This window comes from Lygodium microphyllum, chromosome 24 (genome assembly GCF_053477565.2).
Source record: "Lygodium microphyllum isolate KBCC chromosome 24, Lygodium_microphyllum_v1.1.10, whole genome shotgun sequence".
Taxonomy (NCBI): Eukaryota; Viridiplantae; Streptophyta; class Polypodiopsida; order Schizaeales; family Lygodiaceae; genus Lygodium; species Lygodium microphyllum.
The window spans coordinates 133,203,289-133,223,010 of NC_141158.1; the positions used below are offsets into that span (position 1 = coordinate 133,203,289).

At 41.9% G+C, this 19,722-nt stretch overlaps 1 protein-coding gene across 1 annotated transcript; it reads right to left on the reverse strand.

The window, feature by feature from the left end:
- Positions 1 to 1,424: 1,424 nt before the first annotated feature.
- Positions 1,425 to 9,366, reverse strand: LOC148015672 (uncharacterized). The gene is made up of 4 exons (XM_087665050.1): positions 9,238 to 9,366; positions 9,021 to 9,156; positions 8,653 to 8,696; positions 1,425 to 1,777 (listed from the first exon to the last, which is right to left on the reverse strand). Exons 1-4 carry the CDS (start codon positions 9,304 to 9,306, stop codon positions 1,709 to 1,711), a joined length of 318 nt encoding a protein of 105 aa, XP_087521176.1. The 5' UTR covers positions 9,307 to 9,366; the 3' UTR covers positions 1,425 to 1,708.
- Positions 9,367 to 19,722: the final 10,356 nt, after the last annotated feature.

The following is a 19,722-nucleotide window of genomic DNA, read 5'->3' on the forward strand; positions in this document are numbered from 1 at the left end:
GTTTTAATTTAAATAGTCAATAACTTTACACATGAAACTAGCATTAGACGATTATGCAACCTGTAGGTAATATTGAGTAGGTAAAGAGAAAGCAAGAGTGAAGTTAAAAATCAAACAAATCCTAAAATGACAATACATGGACCTAAATGGAAATTTGTAAGAGTGACATATAGTGGTCCATTTGACTTACAAATGGAGTATGTGGCACTTTCAAGCTCTGTGCACTAAGGAGCATCTTTTAAAGATATTAGGGAATGTAGCTACTTGCACAAATCCACTAGCAAATGTAAAAGTGTTATGTTTTGGAAGTTCTGGGAGAATAATAACCATATAACTAAAAAGGCCAAAAAACCATTAATTGACAACCTCAAAGTATTATCATTGGCTACATCTAACTTGAGGAGTTTGTTGAGATAAAAGATGCTCCACAAATTGGGCATAAATTCAAGTTGATAGTGGGGCAAGTTCATCTCATGCAACAAGCCTAGCAATCCAATCTTTGACATATAGAGGTGGTATAAGATTCTATTGTGTAGGACAAAGATCGCATCAAGAAGGATTGAAGATAGCATTGAAAAGAAAAATCACTTAAGATTCCATCTAAAGTGGACACAAGGTTTTGTAGCATGTGATATTCCTTTCATTTGATCCAAAATCCAATATTTCAGGATGCTTTAAAATCCATAGCTAAATTTGGATTCACTTTGCCAAAATATATTATACCAATTGAATATTTGGATAGAATTAAAAGAGAGTTGGAGATGAATCTAAATCACCAAGTATTTGATTTTGAATAGAATTAAGAGAGAGTTGGAGATGCATCTAAAACACCAAGCATTTGATTTTGTGTCTTCTTATGGATGTACAAGTACATTGGATGGTTGTTCAAACAACCAATGTAAGCCATTCGTTATTATTGTCACTATATCTATAAGGGGCATAACTTTTTACAATCCATTGATACATCTCTCTAATAAAAGATTGATTGCTCTCGTTGATAGAAAATATCTATAAGCACAATATCAAGCATCAAGCATCAATGTGCAATGCCTTATACTCCCAATATCATGGAGTGGTTGAAAGGAAAAATATATCTAATAGAGATGGCATGTTGCATGGTGAAAGTGCAAACTTTTGCCTCATATTTTTATTAGAAATTATTATCTTACTAATTGCATATTGAATAATATTTTAGATAAGGCTTTGCAAAAGGCTTGATGTAGTAAAATGAGTTTCACATGATTTATAGTTGAAAATGCATCAAACATCAATACACAATGCCTTATGCTCTACAACAAAATGGATTGGTTGAGAGGAAAAATAGGACTGTTATAGAGATGGCATTATGCATGGTGAAAGCCCAAATTTTGTCTTATACTTTTTGGTTGGAAGCTATTATATGTACTAATAATATATGAAACAAGTGCTAACTAAGGCTTTGCAAATAATGATGCCTTATGGGGCTTGTTATGGTACAATGCCTTCAGTTGCACATATGTGTGTTTTTGAATGCTTGTTTTATGCTCTTGTTGCCATCAAATTGTAGAATCCATCACAAACTTTCCAATTATTTTAGCAACTTGCAAGGAATCCTTGATGTATAGCAATTTAACTAGGGAGGGGATGGGAGGTAAGGAAAGGGGGACTTATTTTTTAATGTACCCCCTTGCTTCATCATTCTCATCTTCTCTACCCTTATCCTCACGTCTTACATTAGTATCTTCATCCTTGCACAACATCCACCCAACCTTATATTGAGCATCCTCATCTTCAATACCTTGCTTTTACAAATCAAAGATCAAGTTGATTATAATAACGATTGATCACTTTACATTTACTTTTATTCTTTATTAGCATTTTATTAAATCTTATAACATTTTGAAAGGGGGGGTTATGTGCATGGATCAGAACATCATAGAATCAAGATTTGGAAGAAAAATAACCAAGTTGAGCCAATTAATTTTGGCACATCATGTTGCTATATAAAAAACCTCCAAGACTGACTGTACCCTCTCTGATATCACGCTACCATAATGTATAAGACTATGGTATTTAGATTAAGTGCATCAACTTGGTCTCATCAGCCCTCACTATCACTTGTGGTCTCTCAGTCTAGTAGCTCTCAAGCAGAGGATGTAGAGCATCACATTTGCAATGATTAGCAAGTGGTGGGGGGTTAGGGAGTAGCCTTGCCTAATTGATCTCTCTTGGTGGAAATCCTCTCCCTTCTATCTACTTATGATAACCTTGGTGCTAGATAACTTGTAAAGTGTAAACATACTTTTAGTCAGGCATGGTATGCTTAACGAAGTCCTAAACCTTGCGTAGGATTTCTCATAGTCCAAAAGTAGTAATGCTATCCCTTGGCCACTTTGTCAGATCTACTTTTTGGCCTTGAAAGAAGGTAATGATATCGTCCAATCTTCAATAAAAAACAAATGTCATGGATGTTGCATGCCACTAACAAAAGAGGAGTGGTGTCACGAGTTGTCAATCTCCCTTTATGGACAATATAAACTAAGCCAAACCAACAAGCTAGGAGATGCTTTTAGTTGAATATCTCCTTGAAGATTGCAAGCAAAGGATGCCTCACTGTTGAGCTAAGATAAGCATTACATGTTGAATTAGCCACTTAAACGGCCCCAAAACAACTTAATTAATGAAAATCCTAAAATGATGTGTACTTCGAGAGAGTTTTAAAATAGTGTGTGGTACGAGGTCCTAAAACTTTCTATAAATAGGCATGTTGTCCCCCATTCATTCAAATCTCATTTTTGTAGGTATCTTAGTCGAAGCTACCCATGTGTTGTACAAGGTCTTGAAACTTTCTATAAATAGGCATGTTGTTCCCAATTCATTCAAATCTCATTTTTGTAGGTTTCAAACCCTCTACTCTCACTACCCATACCACCCTATTTGTGGAGGATATCTCGGTCGAAGCTACCCATTGCTATCTACATCAATCATGCGCCTATTTTCAACCTCCATCATGCAATCTACATTGAATTCTACTGTTGAACTCTTGCGTTTATGCTCTCCAACTATTGTTTGAATTGGCATATCATCATACTTGCATTTATGCTACCTCGGTCTACCACGTCATCACACTTGCGTTTTTACTCCCGTTAGCTTCCCACATCATCATCAACTTATTGTGTTTGCAGTTTTCTCTCTTTTTCCTATTATAATGATCCAACACTACACACTATTGCCTTTACTGCTGTCCACATCAAGAGATTGCCTTGTTGCATTTCCAGGATCCATTCAGAGTACGACACACTCTCTTTCTAAGTACCTATGCATCGGTTCGGGATACAATTTTCATTCCTATACGTTTTATTTGCTACATGAGCATTCTATATTCACCATTCAATCATTGATTTAGATTTTCAATGTGTTCATTGTCTTTGAGTTACCCTACTAATTGTGTTCTTTTGAGTTTATCATTGCACCTAGGCTGTCACATTAGATTGCATGTCTTTGTGTTTTGAAATATTTGCAATGTACTTAGCCTTATGGTCTAACTTATGGATTTGGTTTATGTGTGTAAGCGTACATTGATTCTGATTGGGCAAGGCATCCTGACACTTTGTGTTTCCATGGTAACTATCTGCTTACCTTGGGTAGGACACCCATCTCTTGGGCTAACTATTGCAAGAAGAAGACAATGGTGGCTTCCATTGCCAAGATTGAGTATCAGGCTCTTTTTTATGGTACCATAGATGCTATCTACTTGAGGAGCTTACTAGCAACACTTTAGTTTCCATGTGACTCTCCCACGGTTGTCTATTGTGATAACCAAAGTGCCATTGCCCCTTCGCACAATCCGATCATTATTCCATAGATACGACATGTGGAGATCCACTTCCACTTCACTAGAGAGTAGATTGAGCTAGGTACCATACACCTAGAGTGAAACCAGCCTTCCTTCTTGGAATGGGTGGTGATAACCTGATTTAAGAGCTAATTACAGTAATAAATAAATGCACATAAAATGAAATACACACTTTACCATAACATTTTTGGACAGTAGACACCCTGTTGGCCCCAAAATTGGTGCCCCTTGCGGTATTTCTTTAGCTTTTATTCAACTGGAAGGAGTACAACTTGAGATTCTTCAATCTCCTCCTACTAACCAATTGCTCTTGCTGTCATAAATGTCCAGCAAGCCTTTTAGGTCATTTGCCCCTTGTTTTACCCAAGACTTCTTCTCCAATTTGACCCTTGGCTGGCCAAATGCTGCCCCAAATCAATTCGGGATGGGCTGGCTCCTGAAATCCCTTGATAACCTTCAAATATCAGCTCTGCTGATTTCAGTCCCTTGAGCCTTCAATCTCTGGCACGGATCCCAAGGTGGTTGCTAAACCCTAATTTCTGCTGTGAATTAGGGTTTATTGCAGAAATTACAGATCAGCCCACCAAAAATGGCTGAGACCTCCTCCGAATGGCTTAGAATTGCTGAGAATGGCTGAGCATAAGCTAAAGGAGATGAGAGAATGCTATAGAGAGAGAAAATTTTAAGATTTGTCGTAAAGAACTGATCAAAATCAGCTCCTACCCTGCTATACTAGCCCAAACGGATACACCAACAACAATAGGAGCATCAGAGACTGTGATCTTCAGGAGAAAGTGCATCAACAGCAGTTGTCAGCTTCCCAAGGTCAAGAATATGCAATCTCCATCACCAAAATGGTCTCCAATGGCTGGGAATTGGCCCCAAAAGTTGGCAGCAACAGTCCAACACCTCTTTCCAACAGCTCCAAAAATTAAAAAACGAGATTTCCCTCTCCCTTCAATCCTATTTAGCCTTTCCCCCACTTGCATGGGAAAGTTTTGTCAAGTGGCAGCTTTTCTAATCCATTTTCAGTAATTTCCAGCCATTTAATTGATTTTCAAAATCAATTAATTCTGAAAATTAATTCAGCCCTTAATCCATGCCCAGAAAATGGACCTTGCCCATCCAAAACTTAATTGGCTAGGCCATTTGTAACCCAAAGTGGTCCCATGCATTAATTGACCCTTGGACAAGCATTAATCCATTAATTAATGCCTAGTCCCTAGTCTCACCACTGACACTTAATGGCTAATTAATGATCCTAGGGGCAAACTGACACCAAAATTCACCTAGAATCTAACAAGTGTAACTTGTTACAACTTTTGCCTTTGACACCCATCTTTTTCACAAGATCCTTCGGTCTTCAATTGTAAGAAAGTAGCTTGCACCTCACATGTGCATCTTTTAATTGCACATTTGATTAATCCTTTAATCAAATGTCAATTAAACATAAGCAAAGCATCAAATTTTCACGTCCTCGTGACATAGAGTTTGCACGTTCCTCTGACAATTTTGTAGATATATTGACCAAGGCGGTCAATCAACTGGTGTTGCAGTATATTCTACCCAAGATTGACTTGGGTATATCCTCCCCTACTTCTTTAGATTGCCACAGAGAGGGTGATTCCCTCTAGCTTTCCCTTCTAGTTTGAGAGGAGGTGGCTTTTGATATGATATTGTTTACTTTTTTTTTTCAAATATTTTTGTGTATTATACTTTGTGTCTTTATCCGTATCATCAAGATGATATGATTGTAGAAGGGTGCTTAGGCAAATGAATAATTTTTGTGTGAGGGCACTATTTAAGTAGCATCATTGCATAGCATTTTGCATGAACATGATCATGCCTACATTGCCTCTTGCATCACTCCAATGCATTGGCATTTTTTTCTAGTAGACATGCATCTGTGCGTAGTTATCCCTTGTCAATCTTTCTGAGTGGTTGAGTTTGGATCCACCATATTCGCAACACTGCATATGGCAATCTCCAAGGTAGTCTCCCTTGCTAGCTTGCTTTTCCCATATATTTTTTACCTCTCCATATATCCATTATGTCTACTTTACACACCCTTATTCTCTTTCTTCATAGTCGACATCTAATAGTGGTAGGAATAACTTGCTTGTTTTGTGAAAGCCTTTGGGACTCGCTACTTGTCTCCCATATGTTACTTGATCAACTATTATCTTTTAAAATAATTATTAATTCAAAAAGAAAAACAACAACAATAAAAATAAAACCAAAAGAAAAGTTCGTTTTGGTTCCATCCACCTTTGCAGGACTTGGTAGGCCATTGGGCAGCTGATGTGCACCCTTTGTTAGATGACTTAGCCTCTCTAGGGTGACCACTTGGACTCCCTTGGTAAGATAACCATCACCTTTGTAGTCTTGGTAGGCCATTGGGTAGCCACCATGCAGCCTTTATCCAATGCCTTAGCTACTTTGGGATGGGATGCCTTGGGATAAACACATATAAAAATAAAAACACTCAAAACTTTGGGTTAGCCTTCCTTTCTAGCTTAGTTTTTTGGACTTGAGAGGGGGTGTTGAGCTAACATAAGCATTATATACTAAAGTAGCCACTTAAACGGCCCTGAAAAAGCTTAATCAATGAAAATTCTAAAATGATGCATGGTTCAAGAGAGTTTTAAAATGGTGCATGTTATGAGGTTCTAAACTTTCTATAAATAGGTATATTGCCCTCCATTTAGTTAAATCTCATTATTGTAGGTGTTCCAGCCCTCTAGTTTCACTGACCCTACCTCGTTTGTGGAGGGCATCTCCATCAAAGGCACATGTTTCCAACCTCCATTATGCAGTCTACATCAATTTCTATTGTGTTTTTTGATTGGCCACATCATATACAACTGAAACATGTTGAATTACTGCACTTGTGATCTACAAATAATGTTCAGATAACCACGTCATCATGCCCGTGTTTTTGCTACCGTTAGTTTGGGACATCATTATACTTGCATTTTTGCTATCGTCAACTTGCTACGTTTGCAATTTTCTCTCTCCTTTGCCTACTGTCCATACACACTTTCAACTAGGCATGAGCATGAAGTAGCCTTTGCTCCATGAAGAGTGCCATGAGGAGCAATCCATCTCTATATCCCTAAGTTTTAGATGCATTCTTAGACCTCCTCGAATCAAAGCACTTATATTGAAATCAAGTCCTACTAAAAAATATCATGTAGAAATCTAAGGGTAGCATCACTACCTCCCCTAGCGACACCATCCACCATCACAATTTCAACTAGGCATGAGCATGAAGTAGCTTTTGCTCCATGAAGAATGCCACGAGGAGCAATCCATCTCCATATCCCTAAGTTTTAGATGCATTCTTAGACCTCCTCAAATCAAAGCACTTTTACTCAAGTCAAGTTCTACTAAAAAATCTATTCTAGAAATCTATGGCTAGCGTCACCACCTCCTCTAGGCAAGTTTGCACTCTCTTGTACTAGTCGTGTAGATTATGGGACTATTGGGCCAATGTACTACCTCAGAGAACTTTGTGGACATGTTGCTCCCTTCCATATCTCAAATGGTGTAAAGGCATGAAAGGACCATGATGAGGTTGGTATCCCTATAAAATATAATCCCCAAACTAATTTCTACCTAAATGATATTATCCTTGCAATCATCCCCATGTACGAATTTCAAGCAGACTTCCTATTACCACCAACTTCTATATGAACCTTTGTATCCAACTAATGAATTTGCAAAAAGAGCAAATTGAGTGAGCTAGGAGAGAGTTGGTAAGATTCTCATTAGTTTAATATCAAGTATTCAATCAATTTGACTAAAACAAGCTTTCTTTACTCAATCTCCGTGTTTCAACATTCTCTTGTATTCATTGGCTTTAATGTATTTGTATCAGTTCAATTCAACTAAAATCAAATAGCCATTATTAGAGCTTAGTCTAAAATCAATCCATAAAGTACTTATAGTCAATTGACTACATTAGGGCTGAGTATTTGCAATGATAACTAGTATGTGACCGCTTTTCCAATAGCCTCCATCTATAAGGTGAGCTTCTTCTAGGTAGCCTTCCACCCAAATTACACACACTTTGTTGCCTTGTGGCTAAATTACTAGTATCGGGTTTCCCAACGACAATTACGTGCCAAATAATTGTGCCTCTTGCCATGATGATTTAGAGAAAAGGGTTTTTAAAAAAAAAAAACCTCATGGTTGGGCCTACTGGGTGTGACTAGTCAACATATCCTTACCCCAACAACATTGAACTTCAATGAATCTATTGTCTCACAAGGGTGGACTTCATTTGCCAAGTGATGTCTTGGAGAGGGGGACTCTCACCTAGACTGGGTGCATTCGAGTGCATGATGGCCAGCACATGCATTTGGTTGGGCTATCTAGTGACATCTTGCAAAGGGGGCTCCCACCCAAACCCGGTGCATTCCGGTGCATGATGGCTCAGCACATGCATTGGTTGGGCTATCTAGTGACTTGCCACACGTTTGTGCCTCCTGCTCCAATTCAATAGCCGTAGGGATGTTCTAGGTATAGGAATTCTAGGCCAACCTCGGGAAGAGGAGGGTGATCGCGTGCTAACTTCTAAGGAAATCGGAGATAGAACTTGAAGTTCGAGGCAAGAGGAAGCCAGATACAAAGCTGTGCAGTGGGCGTTGGTGGGTCTTGATCGTACTCAGCGATGGTGCTAGATAGTGGTTCATAACTTCATGTATATCATGGTTAGGAAGATTTCATAATCGTCAACTCTGAGACCGGAAAGAGAATTGGTAGCATGTGAATTAAAATAAGATATCAGAGCCATAGCACTAAAGAGAGCGTACCGATAACATTACAACTTGGGGAACGAATTTTGAGGGCACATCACCTGCCAAGGAATGTAGGAGAAATGGATGAGATGAAAAGCCATGCTCGTGTTGCACATTGCTTCATTTTTTGAAAACATTTTGAAAATACTGCAGGCGTATGAGCTTTTGAACAAACTGTTCAAAACTCCATGTATTGAAAGCTACAAAACAAGCCATTTGATTTTTGAAAAATAAAGATTCACATCTTTCATGCAACTCTGTCCATTATGACCTGGCTTACAAGAATATACCGAAACCTTTCCCCTAAGAAAAGGCTGAAGATAATAAACCTCTATGAAATAAGTGACTAGCGTGAGAAAGGAAGGACTGATTTTGCAGATTACCGGTGGTGAGGGCCATACGGAGACAGGCAGCAAAGGCCAGCCATCCTAGCTGTTGGGAGCCATCTCCGCATGGAATTGCAACCTGCCAAGTGCGGAAGTCGAATGGATCGATATCCCTGGTCTCCTTCAACTCGACCTAAAGACGTGCACCGAAGCCGTGAATGGGAGGGAGGAGGGGAGCGTGCCGAAAGTCAGATGTACAAGATCTCCTTCTTACCTGTATTATCATGGCGGATTCTGTCACCGAAGACTTTCGCAGGCTGTTCGTTGCATGTCCCGTCGCCATGAAATAGAAGGAAATTGCCCTTTCTTACATTCTGATGTCCTACCGCGTGCCTCGACGGGCGGTCCGCCCAAGCAGATGGCCCTGCCCTCCACCTTTTTAATCAGATGCGACAACCGTCCCTACCGCCCATTTTATCGACCTGCCCCTTTCTTAGCCGTGGGAAAGGGGGGTCAGTAATAAGGTGAGTCATGACGCCTCCCAACAAGTGCACCCTGTATTTAGTGCCTATGCTGCACAAAAGATGCATCTTTTAAGCAGACTAGAGCTATTACATAAAATTTGGAGATATTGCATCTACCTTTAATCGAACAATTCAGCCATGTAAACTCTTCCAAATTTGGGGTTCTATAAAACCTTAAACGAATACATCCTTGACTTTTACCCTATTGGTCTCTCATTATCACTCTTTTGTTAACCTTTCATTTAGAATTCAATCTACTTGATTAAAATATTAAAATATCGCAAATCTTCTTATTTCACCATGAGGGGTGGGATGAAATTGACGGGGGCTTTGCCCTTGCCCTCCTATGCCATTGTCATCATGCCTTTAGGTACCTGAATGCTTGATCTTGGGCCCTCCTCTCTCCCTGTGGGCTTAAAGTGTCCATCTTGCCCTGTTCACCCTGCTCCTCCATTTTTCTTTCTCTCTTCCTCCTGTTTTTTCTGCGTTGTCTTCTTTTTAGGCGTCATTGCTCTCCTCTTGTTGGATTGAGCTTCTTGCTCTCCCTCCTCCTCGATAACCATCCTCTCACTTGATTGTTCTTTCTCCTGCCAAGGATGTGACCTATTAGGTGTTTCGTCTGCTCCCTCTTCTCCATCTTGTGCCTCTTTTATCGCCTCTTGGATAAGGGTGATCAAGACTCCTGGAGAGAGTGGATCACCTTGGCTTGCAACCTGACCTCTGCATTGGGAATGTCATGGATGCTTATGCCATTGTTCATCAAGATGCTCTCCTTCCTCATCCCCAACACGGCATAGACATCTCTTTTCTGCCTCTTCTCCACCTTTGGTTCAATCCCAATGCTTTTTCTACCAAGGCCTTGTCGAGTGAGACCTGCATCTGCTTGATTCCTTCTATGCTTGACTAGGATATTTTCCCACACTCCTTATCAATATGTCCTCAGGAATTCCATGCACTTAGTGTGATCATGATCTTGTCCAAACTTTTTGATGTACTTGGCAAGGTTGCACTGGTCTACGATCCTCTTGATGGCCTCCTCACCGGTCACTACCTCTTTGATGTTGTAAATGCTCTTGAATTTGAGTTGGATGTATGCCCGGTTCTCAAGGGAGGAGAGGCGATACATTGCTTTTTCCTCTTCTGCGAAGGAGAGGCGATGGGCTCCTTCTTGCTGCGATATCTTCAGTTTCTGTCATAAGCCATGGTTTGTCATTAGTGCTTTTCCAAACAGCCACTTGCTAGAAGAAAACACTTCATGCTTGGCAGATTAAAATGTTTTTGGTACAAAATTAGACTTTTTCCTCCAAGTAGTCTATTGATTTCAAATTTTATTGACATTTCCTCAATCACAAGTTGTTTCATCCTACCATTGAGGTCCCTCATGTGTGCTTTTCCTTTATTGTTTTCCTTATGTGTTTGGTTTGATTCACCTTACTCCCCCCCCTTTGAATTGATAAGAATCATTCCTAAGATTAAGGATTTAAAGGATGAAGGACTTGCAACGCACATAATCTTAGTGTTTTACTGTTGCATGAGCCAAGCATAGAAATTTGGGTTATATTCTAAAGTAGCATAGCTGTCCATGTCCAAAGGGCGTATGCCCACATGTGTAATATAGGTAAGGACATCAAGCAAGAAGTCATCAGAGTCCACTCGGCTAGCAATGTGCAACTCTTCCTCATCAGTGAGGATGAGATCTAAATAAGGATGTCCCTTAATGTATTCTTCTAGGGGCCAATTAGGAATGGTAGTCAACACCCTATAGGAAGTTGGGGCTACATATGTTGGGTCATATTTCGATGACTTGATTGCGCATCGCTACTTAGTGTTGGTCATGATTTGGCATCCTTCTAGTTCCCATTGCAATCGAAGAGTGTACCATTTTCGCAATGAGGATTTGTTGTCGGCAAGCTATTGCAACTGTGCGATTTCTTGGTCTATGACCATGACTGCGGTTTTGTTATATGATGTAATGAGATGCTGTATGGTTTCCTGTCTCTTTGGATATCTCAATTACAATTAACTCCTCGGCTGCTTCGAAAGCCTTTACAAATATGAATTCTGACTCTTTCCAGGAACAAGGGAGCGTGCATACTTCCGTTGCTACAGGCTCTTCCAAGAGACCTAGGTCTAGTCGATCGTAGCTTTTAGCCAGTGTCATGAAGGTAGCGTCCAAGTGTCTAGGCAAGCAACCAAGTCGTCCCCCGTATTTTCAACTAGCTTTGCAGTCAAGGTTAGAATTGATCACCACTTATTTTAAGAGGGTTTAAGGCCAGCAAGTGGTTGAGGTTTGACGGTAATAGGGAGTTCAGCAACTACTAATTGTTGTTTGGTTTGCACTTGAGGGTGTAGCTTGGCCTCATGTTTGATGGGTTTGGATGTAGCTGCGATTGTCACGCTACTAGGCAGTTTGTTAGTAGCAGGCTGCGATTTTGGGTGATAAATTGGTTTGGGTCTTGCTAATCTAGATTTTGGAGGTTCTATGGATGTAGTGGCCCGATTCTCTTGTGGCCCGAGTGTCTCTAGCTTAATATTTCGTGTGGTCAAGTTTGAGGGTGGCATTTAAGTAGGACCTCTAGTTGTGTTGGCTTTAGGTAGCCAAATCCACGTGTTACCCTCATAGTAGCCTTGTGCTTGCAATAAGATCTTGGGGACCCATCGCAACTTGACCGAGCATTGTTTTTTATAGTTTTGTCTTGGCCTCCCAAGCTTCGAGTGTAAGTCATTAGCCTTGCACGGCCATGGGTTCCTAGTTCTAGGTGGTAGTCCTTGATGTTTAGGTATCCATTTGAACTGGGGTTCATGGGCTTCAGCGTTGGGTTTAGGGGTTTGTTGGCATTGAGGTTTGGCAGGTTGTGATGAGTCACGACCCCCCTCCTTAGACTTGATGGTGGGGTTCTCTATCGCTGGCTTTGCGGACTTGGAAAGAGTCACGCCGCCCTTGCTGAAAGATGTAACTATTTGGACATTGCCTATGGCTAGGTGGATACATTGCGACTCATATCGACAATACAATGAGCTCAGTTCTTAAAGGTTCATCCTAACAGCGATTCTGTGAATGCATATTTAGTGTTGGCTAGCACATAGAAGATCATTGACACGCTTTCAGACTCGATAGAAACTGCAACCTGGCACTTTCCCAAAAGTGTATAAGGTTGGCCTCCATAAGGGCTGAGTTTAGCATTAGTGGGCTACAATTGGGGTTTGCCAATTTGGGTCCAATGGTCATAGATTAAGACATTAAAATCAGCTCCCTCGTCGATCAATGCATTGATGGTGCATGTGTGTTTGGCAATGAGTGGTATGCTTAAGTAAGCTGGTTCTACAGCTTCTCATCCTCATCATCCATCTCAGTGATAGTGGCTACTTGTACGTGGATAGGGGGTGCCAGCATTGGAGGCTCATGTAATGGGTGCATGGGAGGGAAGTACTTCTTTATGCAACTACCATTGAAGAAGCCTATGACCTCAACTTCTAGGGTTTTGAGTTCTACGCTACCAGTTCGGCTAATGGTTTGAACCCTAAAGGGGCCTAGCCCTCGAAACTTCAGTTTCTGCTTATGTCCTTTGTTTGAGTATAGCAACACTAAGTCACCTTGTTCAAAGTTGCACTACTTGACATACTTGTCAAACCTGCGTTTGCATCTTGCCTTCTCACATATTAGCGCATGGATGGCTAGAAGTCAAGTTTTTGATAAGTGTTCGAGCTCAATTAAGCATTCCGTCAATGCCTCTTTCCCATTCCATCTCTCTTGAAGGGCTATCTTGAGGCTAGGTATGAAGAACTCCAAGGGTAGAATTGCCTCTGTACCATAGGTTAACCTAAAGGGGGTCTGCCATCTTGTAAGTTGTGCGATAGGCTCACAAGGCCACCATCAACTTGTTATCCCAATCACTACACAAAGCAGAGATGACCTTGATCAAGACGTTTAAAACATTTACTAAGATTTTATTTGTGGATTCAGTTTGACCATCTACCTGGGGTAATAGGGCGAAGATTTTCGATGGATGATTAGGAAGGACAGGAGGTGAGCTATCACTTCATTGATAAAGTAGTGCCTTGGTCACTGACTAGTTTGATGGGGTAGTCAAACTGTGAGATCATCTGCTCCCGTAGGAACTTGGCAGTAGTTCTAGCGTCATTTTTTCTCATAGCTCGTGCTTCTGCCCATTTTTTTAAATAGTCGGTGGCCACAATGATGTATTTGGCTTGTGAATACTGTGCCGCGAGAGTAATAGGCCCGATGAAGTCAATCTCCCTTTTCTCAAAGGGTTGTCGTGAGATAATTAGGGTTAGCTCCATGAGATCTTTATGAATATGGACTTTAGTTCATTGGCACTCATTACAATGCTTCACAAATCATGCTACATCTCGAAAGAGAGTAGGCCACCACAGTTGGGATTGCAGCACTTTACGGGCTGTCGCATCTCCGCTGAAATATCCTCCTGCGATTCCACCATGTGCCTTTGTTAACATGTCATGCATCTCATGTTCACATACCCATTTGTGTAGTAACCCATCTTGCCCCAACCTGTAAAGTTGCCTACTATCAACTAATAGGGTTGGATCTTCAGAACGAGCCACCTAAGTTGGGCCTTTTCTATTGGTTGTTCCAACAGTCCGTGCTCAAGCACTTGAACTATGTCGCCTGCCCAATACGGCGTCATGTCAGCTTTAAACAAATCTTATTCACTAGATAAGTGGAATAGATGCATGTTTGGCAGTTCATCCACAATGCCTTGTCCAGCAGCTTCTCCTATGGGGATATGAGACTGATGGTCAGCCATGTAATGCTGCTTCCATTTATGTACTACCATGGAGAAGTCAAATTCTAAAAGGAGAAGTAGCCATTGAGCGATTCATCTTGTAGCACAGGGTTTATTAACAAGATATAACATGGCTTGATAGTCAACAAAGAAGGTAAATGGTGTAGCCAAAAGATAATGCCGAAATTTCTTTACGTCAAATACCATGGCCAACCTCTCTCTCTCCATTGTTGAGTAATTCATTTCGGTCTTAGTGAGTTGTTTGCTAGCAAAGCTCATTGAGTAGTCTAGGTTGTGTTCACGAGGTTGGCACAACACAGCTCCTACAACAAATTTCGAAGCGTCAATGTGCACTACATAAAACATGAGTGTCCAATCTGAGCTCATAGAATTGGTGCCATGGTCAGAGCCTTTTTCAATTCCTCATACATGTGTTGACATTCCTCGGTCCATTCGAATATGATTAACAGCTTGTATAGAGGTCTAGCAATCAATGCATAGTTCAATAGGAATTGTTGGTAATATCCTGTATGTCCCAAGAAGCATTGAATGCCCTTGTAATTAGTTGGGGGTGGAAGGTCGACGATGACCCTGATCTTCGAGAAATCTATGGCAATACTGTTCTTTGATACCACATGTCCTAGGGTACATCCATGCTTCACCCAAAACTAGCACTTCAAGGGATTCAATGAGAGGTGATACAGTGGACACCATTCAAATACCGCTCGAATTCTATCTAAATGTTCTCTCCTAGTAGAGTGAACACACAAGTCATCCACGAAGACCTCTAGCTCCTTCCTAAGCATGTCCTTGAATATAGTGCACATCAATCGTTGGAAGGTAATTGGTGCTTTAATCAACCCAAAGGGCATGACTATGTAGGCAAAGGTGCCCCATTCAATGGCGAATGCGGTCTTATGCCTATCATTAGGATGCACTTGCACCTAATTGTATCCAGAGAAGCCATCCATGAAATTGTAGGCCTCTTTGCCAGCTACTCTCTCAAGAATATGCTCGGTGTACGGCATTGAATAGTTCTCTCTTTCTTGTCACGTTTACCTTCTTGTAATTGACACACACTCTAATCTTTCCATTCTTCTTTAACAAGATGACTATGGGTGAAACCTAGTCCATGTGTTCAATTTCATAGATGAATCTTGCTCTCATTAGATTATCAATTTATTCCTTGATGATGTGGGTGTGCTTTGGATTCATGGGATACAATCACTGCTTGACCAGTGTTGGGGTGTCATGGGTATGTTGTGAGTCACTACACTCGGGTCTACCCCTTTGAGCTCTTCTAAGGACCAAGCAAAGACGTCTATATACTCTTGCAAGAGAGTAACAAGACTTGCTTCATCTTGGCTATAAATATAGGTCGTGGGGTGTCCCCTTCCCTGGCTAAATTGACCTCTTTAACCTTGGTGGATTCTTCGATTGGTTTGCTTGCTTGCCCCTGTCATTTGGCTCCCAGCAAGATCACCACCCTATCTCCCTTTTTAAACTTTGTGAATCGATTTGGCAGGTCTTCCAATTTTCGCTGCTCTTTTGTTTGTATTTCTTTAGGCAGCTTCCATAATTGCTTCCTTAACCGTCGGTGTCTTAGGTGGGCAGGTATGTCCCCCTTAGTGCGTCTAGTCTTGGAAGGTCAAGGTATCTCAGGATCACTATCTACTGAATTCTAACTCATAATCTAACTCTCCATCTTTACTAGAAGAGGGGATATCTCCTAGTGGTTGTAGCTTAGAAGGTGAGTCAGTTCATAACAGTGGTGCATCACTCGGTTGGGTTAGGCTTGCCTGCTCGTAGTCAATTGCACATGTGTGCTCCAACCAAGTTCGATCACAATTCTTGTGTTTGACTCCTTTCTCTACTCTAAGGGTGCTCTGCTTGCGTGGTTTAGTGTCTACTCGTATTTGTTTGATTATACGCCCCCCTAGTGTCATATTATATAGTATTGATTTTCCTTTCGCTCTCATCATTGAAGGAATAGCAGTCCTCGTATTCATCGTCAGAGCTATCTTTGTCCGATTGCTCATCATTCTCCAAGTCTTGATATATCTCCTCTTGCTAGTCGAGGATTAAAGTCCAATTGTACCTCAAGTTTAAATCGTGCACCTTGGACCATTGCTATTCAGGCTCGCCTAAGAGATCTTGGAGAGGCTTGAGATTCATTGTTGGATTGCCATCCAACTTGTCTGTCAGATATCCTAGGATCTCCAAGAGCTCTCGTCTATTGTTCGGGACTCGGAATGTGAAGGGGTTGGGTCTTTTGAGTCGGCTTCCATCCATCATGCAAACTGGTACTAAGAGTGTGTCCTTGGGCTTGCCAGTTGCCTTGATGGCTTGCTCGTACTCCTCATTGTCCGAGAACGGCAGGTCAATGATAGAAAAAACATGCATCCAGTCTTACTCGTCCTCCGGGCATGGGATATACTTGGTAAGGGCCCCATAGGATCTCCTAATCTGTCCATCACCCTTCAACATGGTGGAGATGGTATCTAGGTTAACTGGCATAGTCTTCCAAGTGTCCATCTCTACTCTTATAGCCTCTGTTCGATTTCCAAAGAAGATAAGACCATTGTCCCAATCTTCTATGACTCTCGCATTATGCATCTAGGGTCGGCCTAGCAAGATGTCGTAGTCCACTCCCTTCATGACCATAAAGTCGACAGAGAATTGGATTCCTGCGATCCTTAAGTGGCCAATTTTTCAACACTCAGAAGGGTCTCACCTTCATTTCGTTAGCCAGTGTGACGTTAAACCTAGTAGTCTCGACTGGTGGGTTATCCCAAGTTTGGAGTACCACATGGCTTAACACACTTACTCTTGCCCCTGTGTTTATGATCCCCTTTCTTGTGACATCCCCCAAAGCTAAGACCGGCAAGATTGCATGCATTTCCATGCCTTCCCCAAAAACATTGATATGCAAGGATTTAGGCATGTAGTACAACGTCAGACTCGGTATTTGCGTTTTTGCATCATGCTCAAGCAAGTCTGTGGTAACAAGCTCACTTGATTCCTCGACCCACTGTTTCAATTCCTGACATAGCGTTGGATGTTGTCTAAGTAGGTCGCCTAAGCTTAGAGTCATAGGGGTGGTCACCAGTGTATTAAGGAGGTTGCTAGCCCCTTGCCTTTCTCCCAACTCTGCAATTCTTGGCCAATGGCCTTGACTGGTTTGCAAGTCTGAAGCATTTAGACTTTGTCTAGACGGCCCTGCTTGTGGTGCCATCTCCTCCCTTGATTTTGGTCGTGAAAGAGAGACTAGCGTGCTTATGCTTTTCAGTTTAACTTGACAGCCATGTCCTGCCGGCCTTTCCCCCACTTTTTCCTTTTTCCTCCCCAAGATATGCTAGCCTGCTTTTTCTGCGTGCCAGTCATGACATGCAATGGGATAGGCATGGCCTCCCCATTGAGTGTCTCGACACCGAACAACCCCAATGGAACCAATGGCTCATTTTCCAAACAACCCCAATGGATCTGATGGAACCAATGAAATGTGTCCTGGGTGGCTGCAAGTCCAATACACGATTGGCTCTTGGGCATGTGCTCCTAGGCCTCTACCTCTCCCTTTACCTAACGCCATCACCGGTACTAGTCAATAGTCCATAAGGACTATGCTGCCTCCTTCATCATATGATACGTATAGGTTTACATAAGGCTCATCGCCGCTAGGCTCGTCCACATAGTGGACTGGAGTATCACTCGGTGGATGGGTCACTTAGGGTCCAGGTAGTCTAGGGATACTTGTAGGATTTATCTCCATTCTAGGGATGGACGGCTTAGCATCATTAGGCATTGGGAGGGCAAATGGGGCTCCCCTTCCCAAGAGGTTTGGTGGCCTGTTCGCAAGGTAGGGTTGACCATAGGGCTGTGGGTATGGGAGTCTCCGACAATGCATAGCATCATGGCCAACCTACTGCAATTAGCGCAAGGTCGTGACCTAGAGTCCTAACACTTGGTTGGCAATTGGTTCCCGCCGCCATGCACGCATTGGACACATGGGTGAGTTGGTCATCTCATCATCTCCCGTAGTTTAGCTATTTCCATGATCTTTCCATCTTCATCTTTGCTAGCTCTTGTCCTGAGTCAGTGCTCTTCTCTTTGTCTTGAGCGCTTGGACCTGATCTCTCACTTGACGTTGAAGCCCTCTCAGAATCCCTAGCATTGGACTCTTCTCGACTCAAGCTCCTGGAGCTTCTCTCCTCTCAAATAGCTTCTTCAAAGACCCTCGCCAGTGCGTCTCACTGCAAGCTCAAGTTACCAGCCAAGGCTTTGTAGAGCTCTTCACTTTGTATTCTGTTAATAAATACCGTGGACACTACTCTTTCGATTAGTCTCTCGCTCATAGGGATTCTCTTGAATAGGATCCTCACATGGGTCACGTAATCCTGGATATCCTCTTTCTCTCTCTGCTTAACGTTCATGAGTCATACTAGCAAGTTATCGGAGTACCCATGTTCGAAAAATCTCTTAATGAAGAGATTTTTTAGGCCATTGAAATTGGCTCCTCCACAATATCTAGACTTGTGTACCAGGTTTGGCCCTTGTTGCCTAAGCACAGTCCCAAAGCTTGGAAGCGTTGAGTAGGATCAGTGAGGCCGTTGGTCTCACAGACCTGCTCAAACTGCTCCACAAAGCTGTATGGGTCGTCGGTTGCTTGGTATTTGTCCAACTGCTTTGCTACCATGGGGATTTTTTATTGGCTCTTAAAGCCTTGGTTAACTCCCAATCCTACCAGTAGCAATGTTGCCAATGCTACAGTGCTCTGTTATGCTACGGTGTTATCTAGCAATCGATTCATCAGAAGCTCGCTCAGCATGATGTCTCCTTCTAATGCTCTCTCGTCCTCTGTCCGATTTCTGCCTGTTAGGGCTAGCCCTCTTTGGATCTCTTGCATTTCTATACTCTGGCGTAAACTCCTAGTTTGTTGGTCATAGTTTTATGCGGCTAGGTCTTGTAGGGCCTTGTGTGCTAGCTTCCTCTCCTCCTCAAGATCTACTATAATGTCCTCTGCAAGTCTATCGCAGTGTTCTAGCCGAGTTTGGGCATCATATTCACTCACTAATTGTTGGATCGCCTCAGGAAAGTCTCCTAGGTCAAGTTCCTCATTGCTTCTACGGCCTAAGCTACCCTCTTCCATGTCTAAGACTTCCTGTTGTACCAACTTATTGATCAGTTGATGAGGTCGCGTAGATCCAATTCCGTGACAATGTCGGGGAAGGTCCTTGTTGTGTCCTGACTCTTCGACCGCGCTCTTCGCCTGGTTCTACTTTTGGGGATTCGATTACCCGTCTATGTCTTGGGATCTTCTCTTACTGGTGGGTTCCTTTAAGTTCTTATGTCTGGGTGAGTTCCTTGTTAATTACAACTAGTCCTCAATTTACCCTCACTCTATGCGCGCATGTGTGTGTGTGTATTCTTTTATGTGCATTATGCAAAATCAGGCTTTTAGCTCTTCTTAAG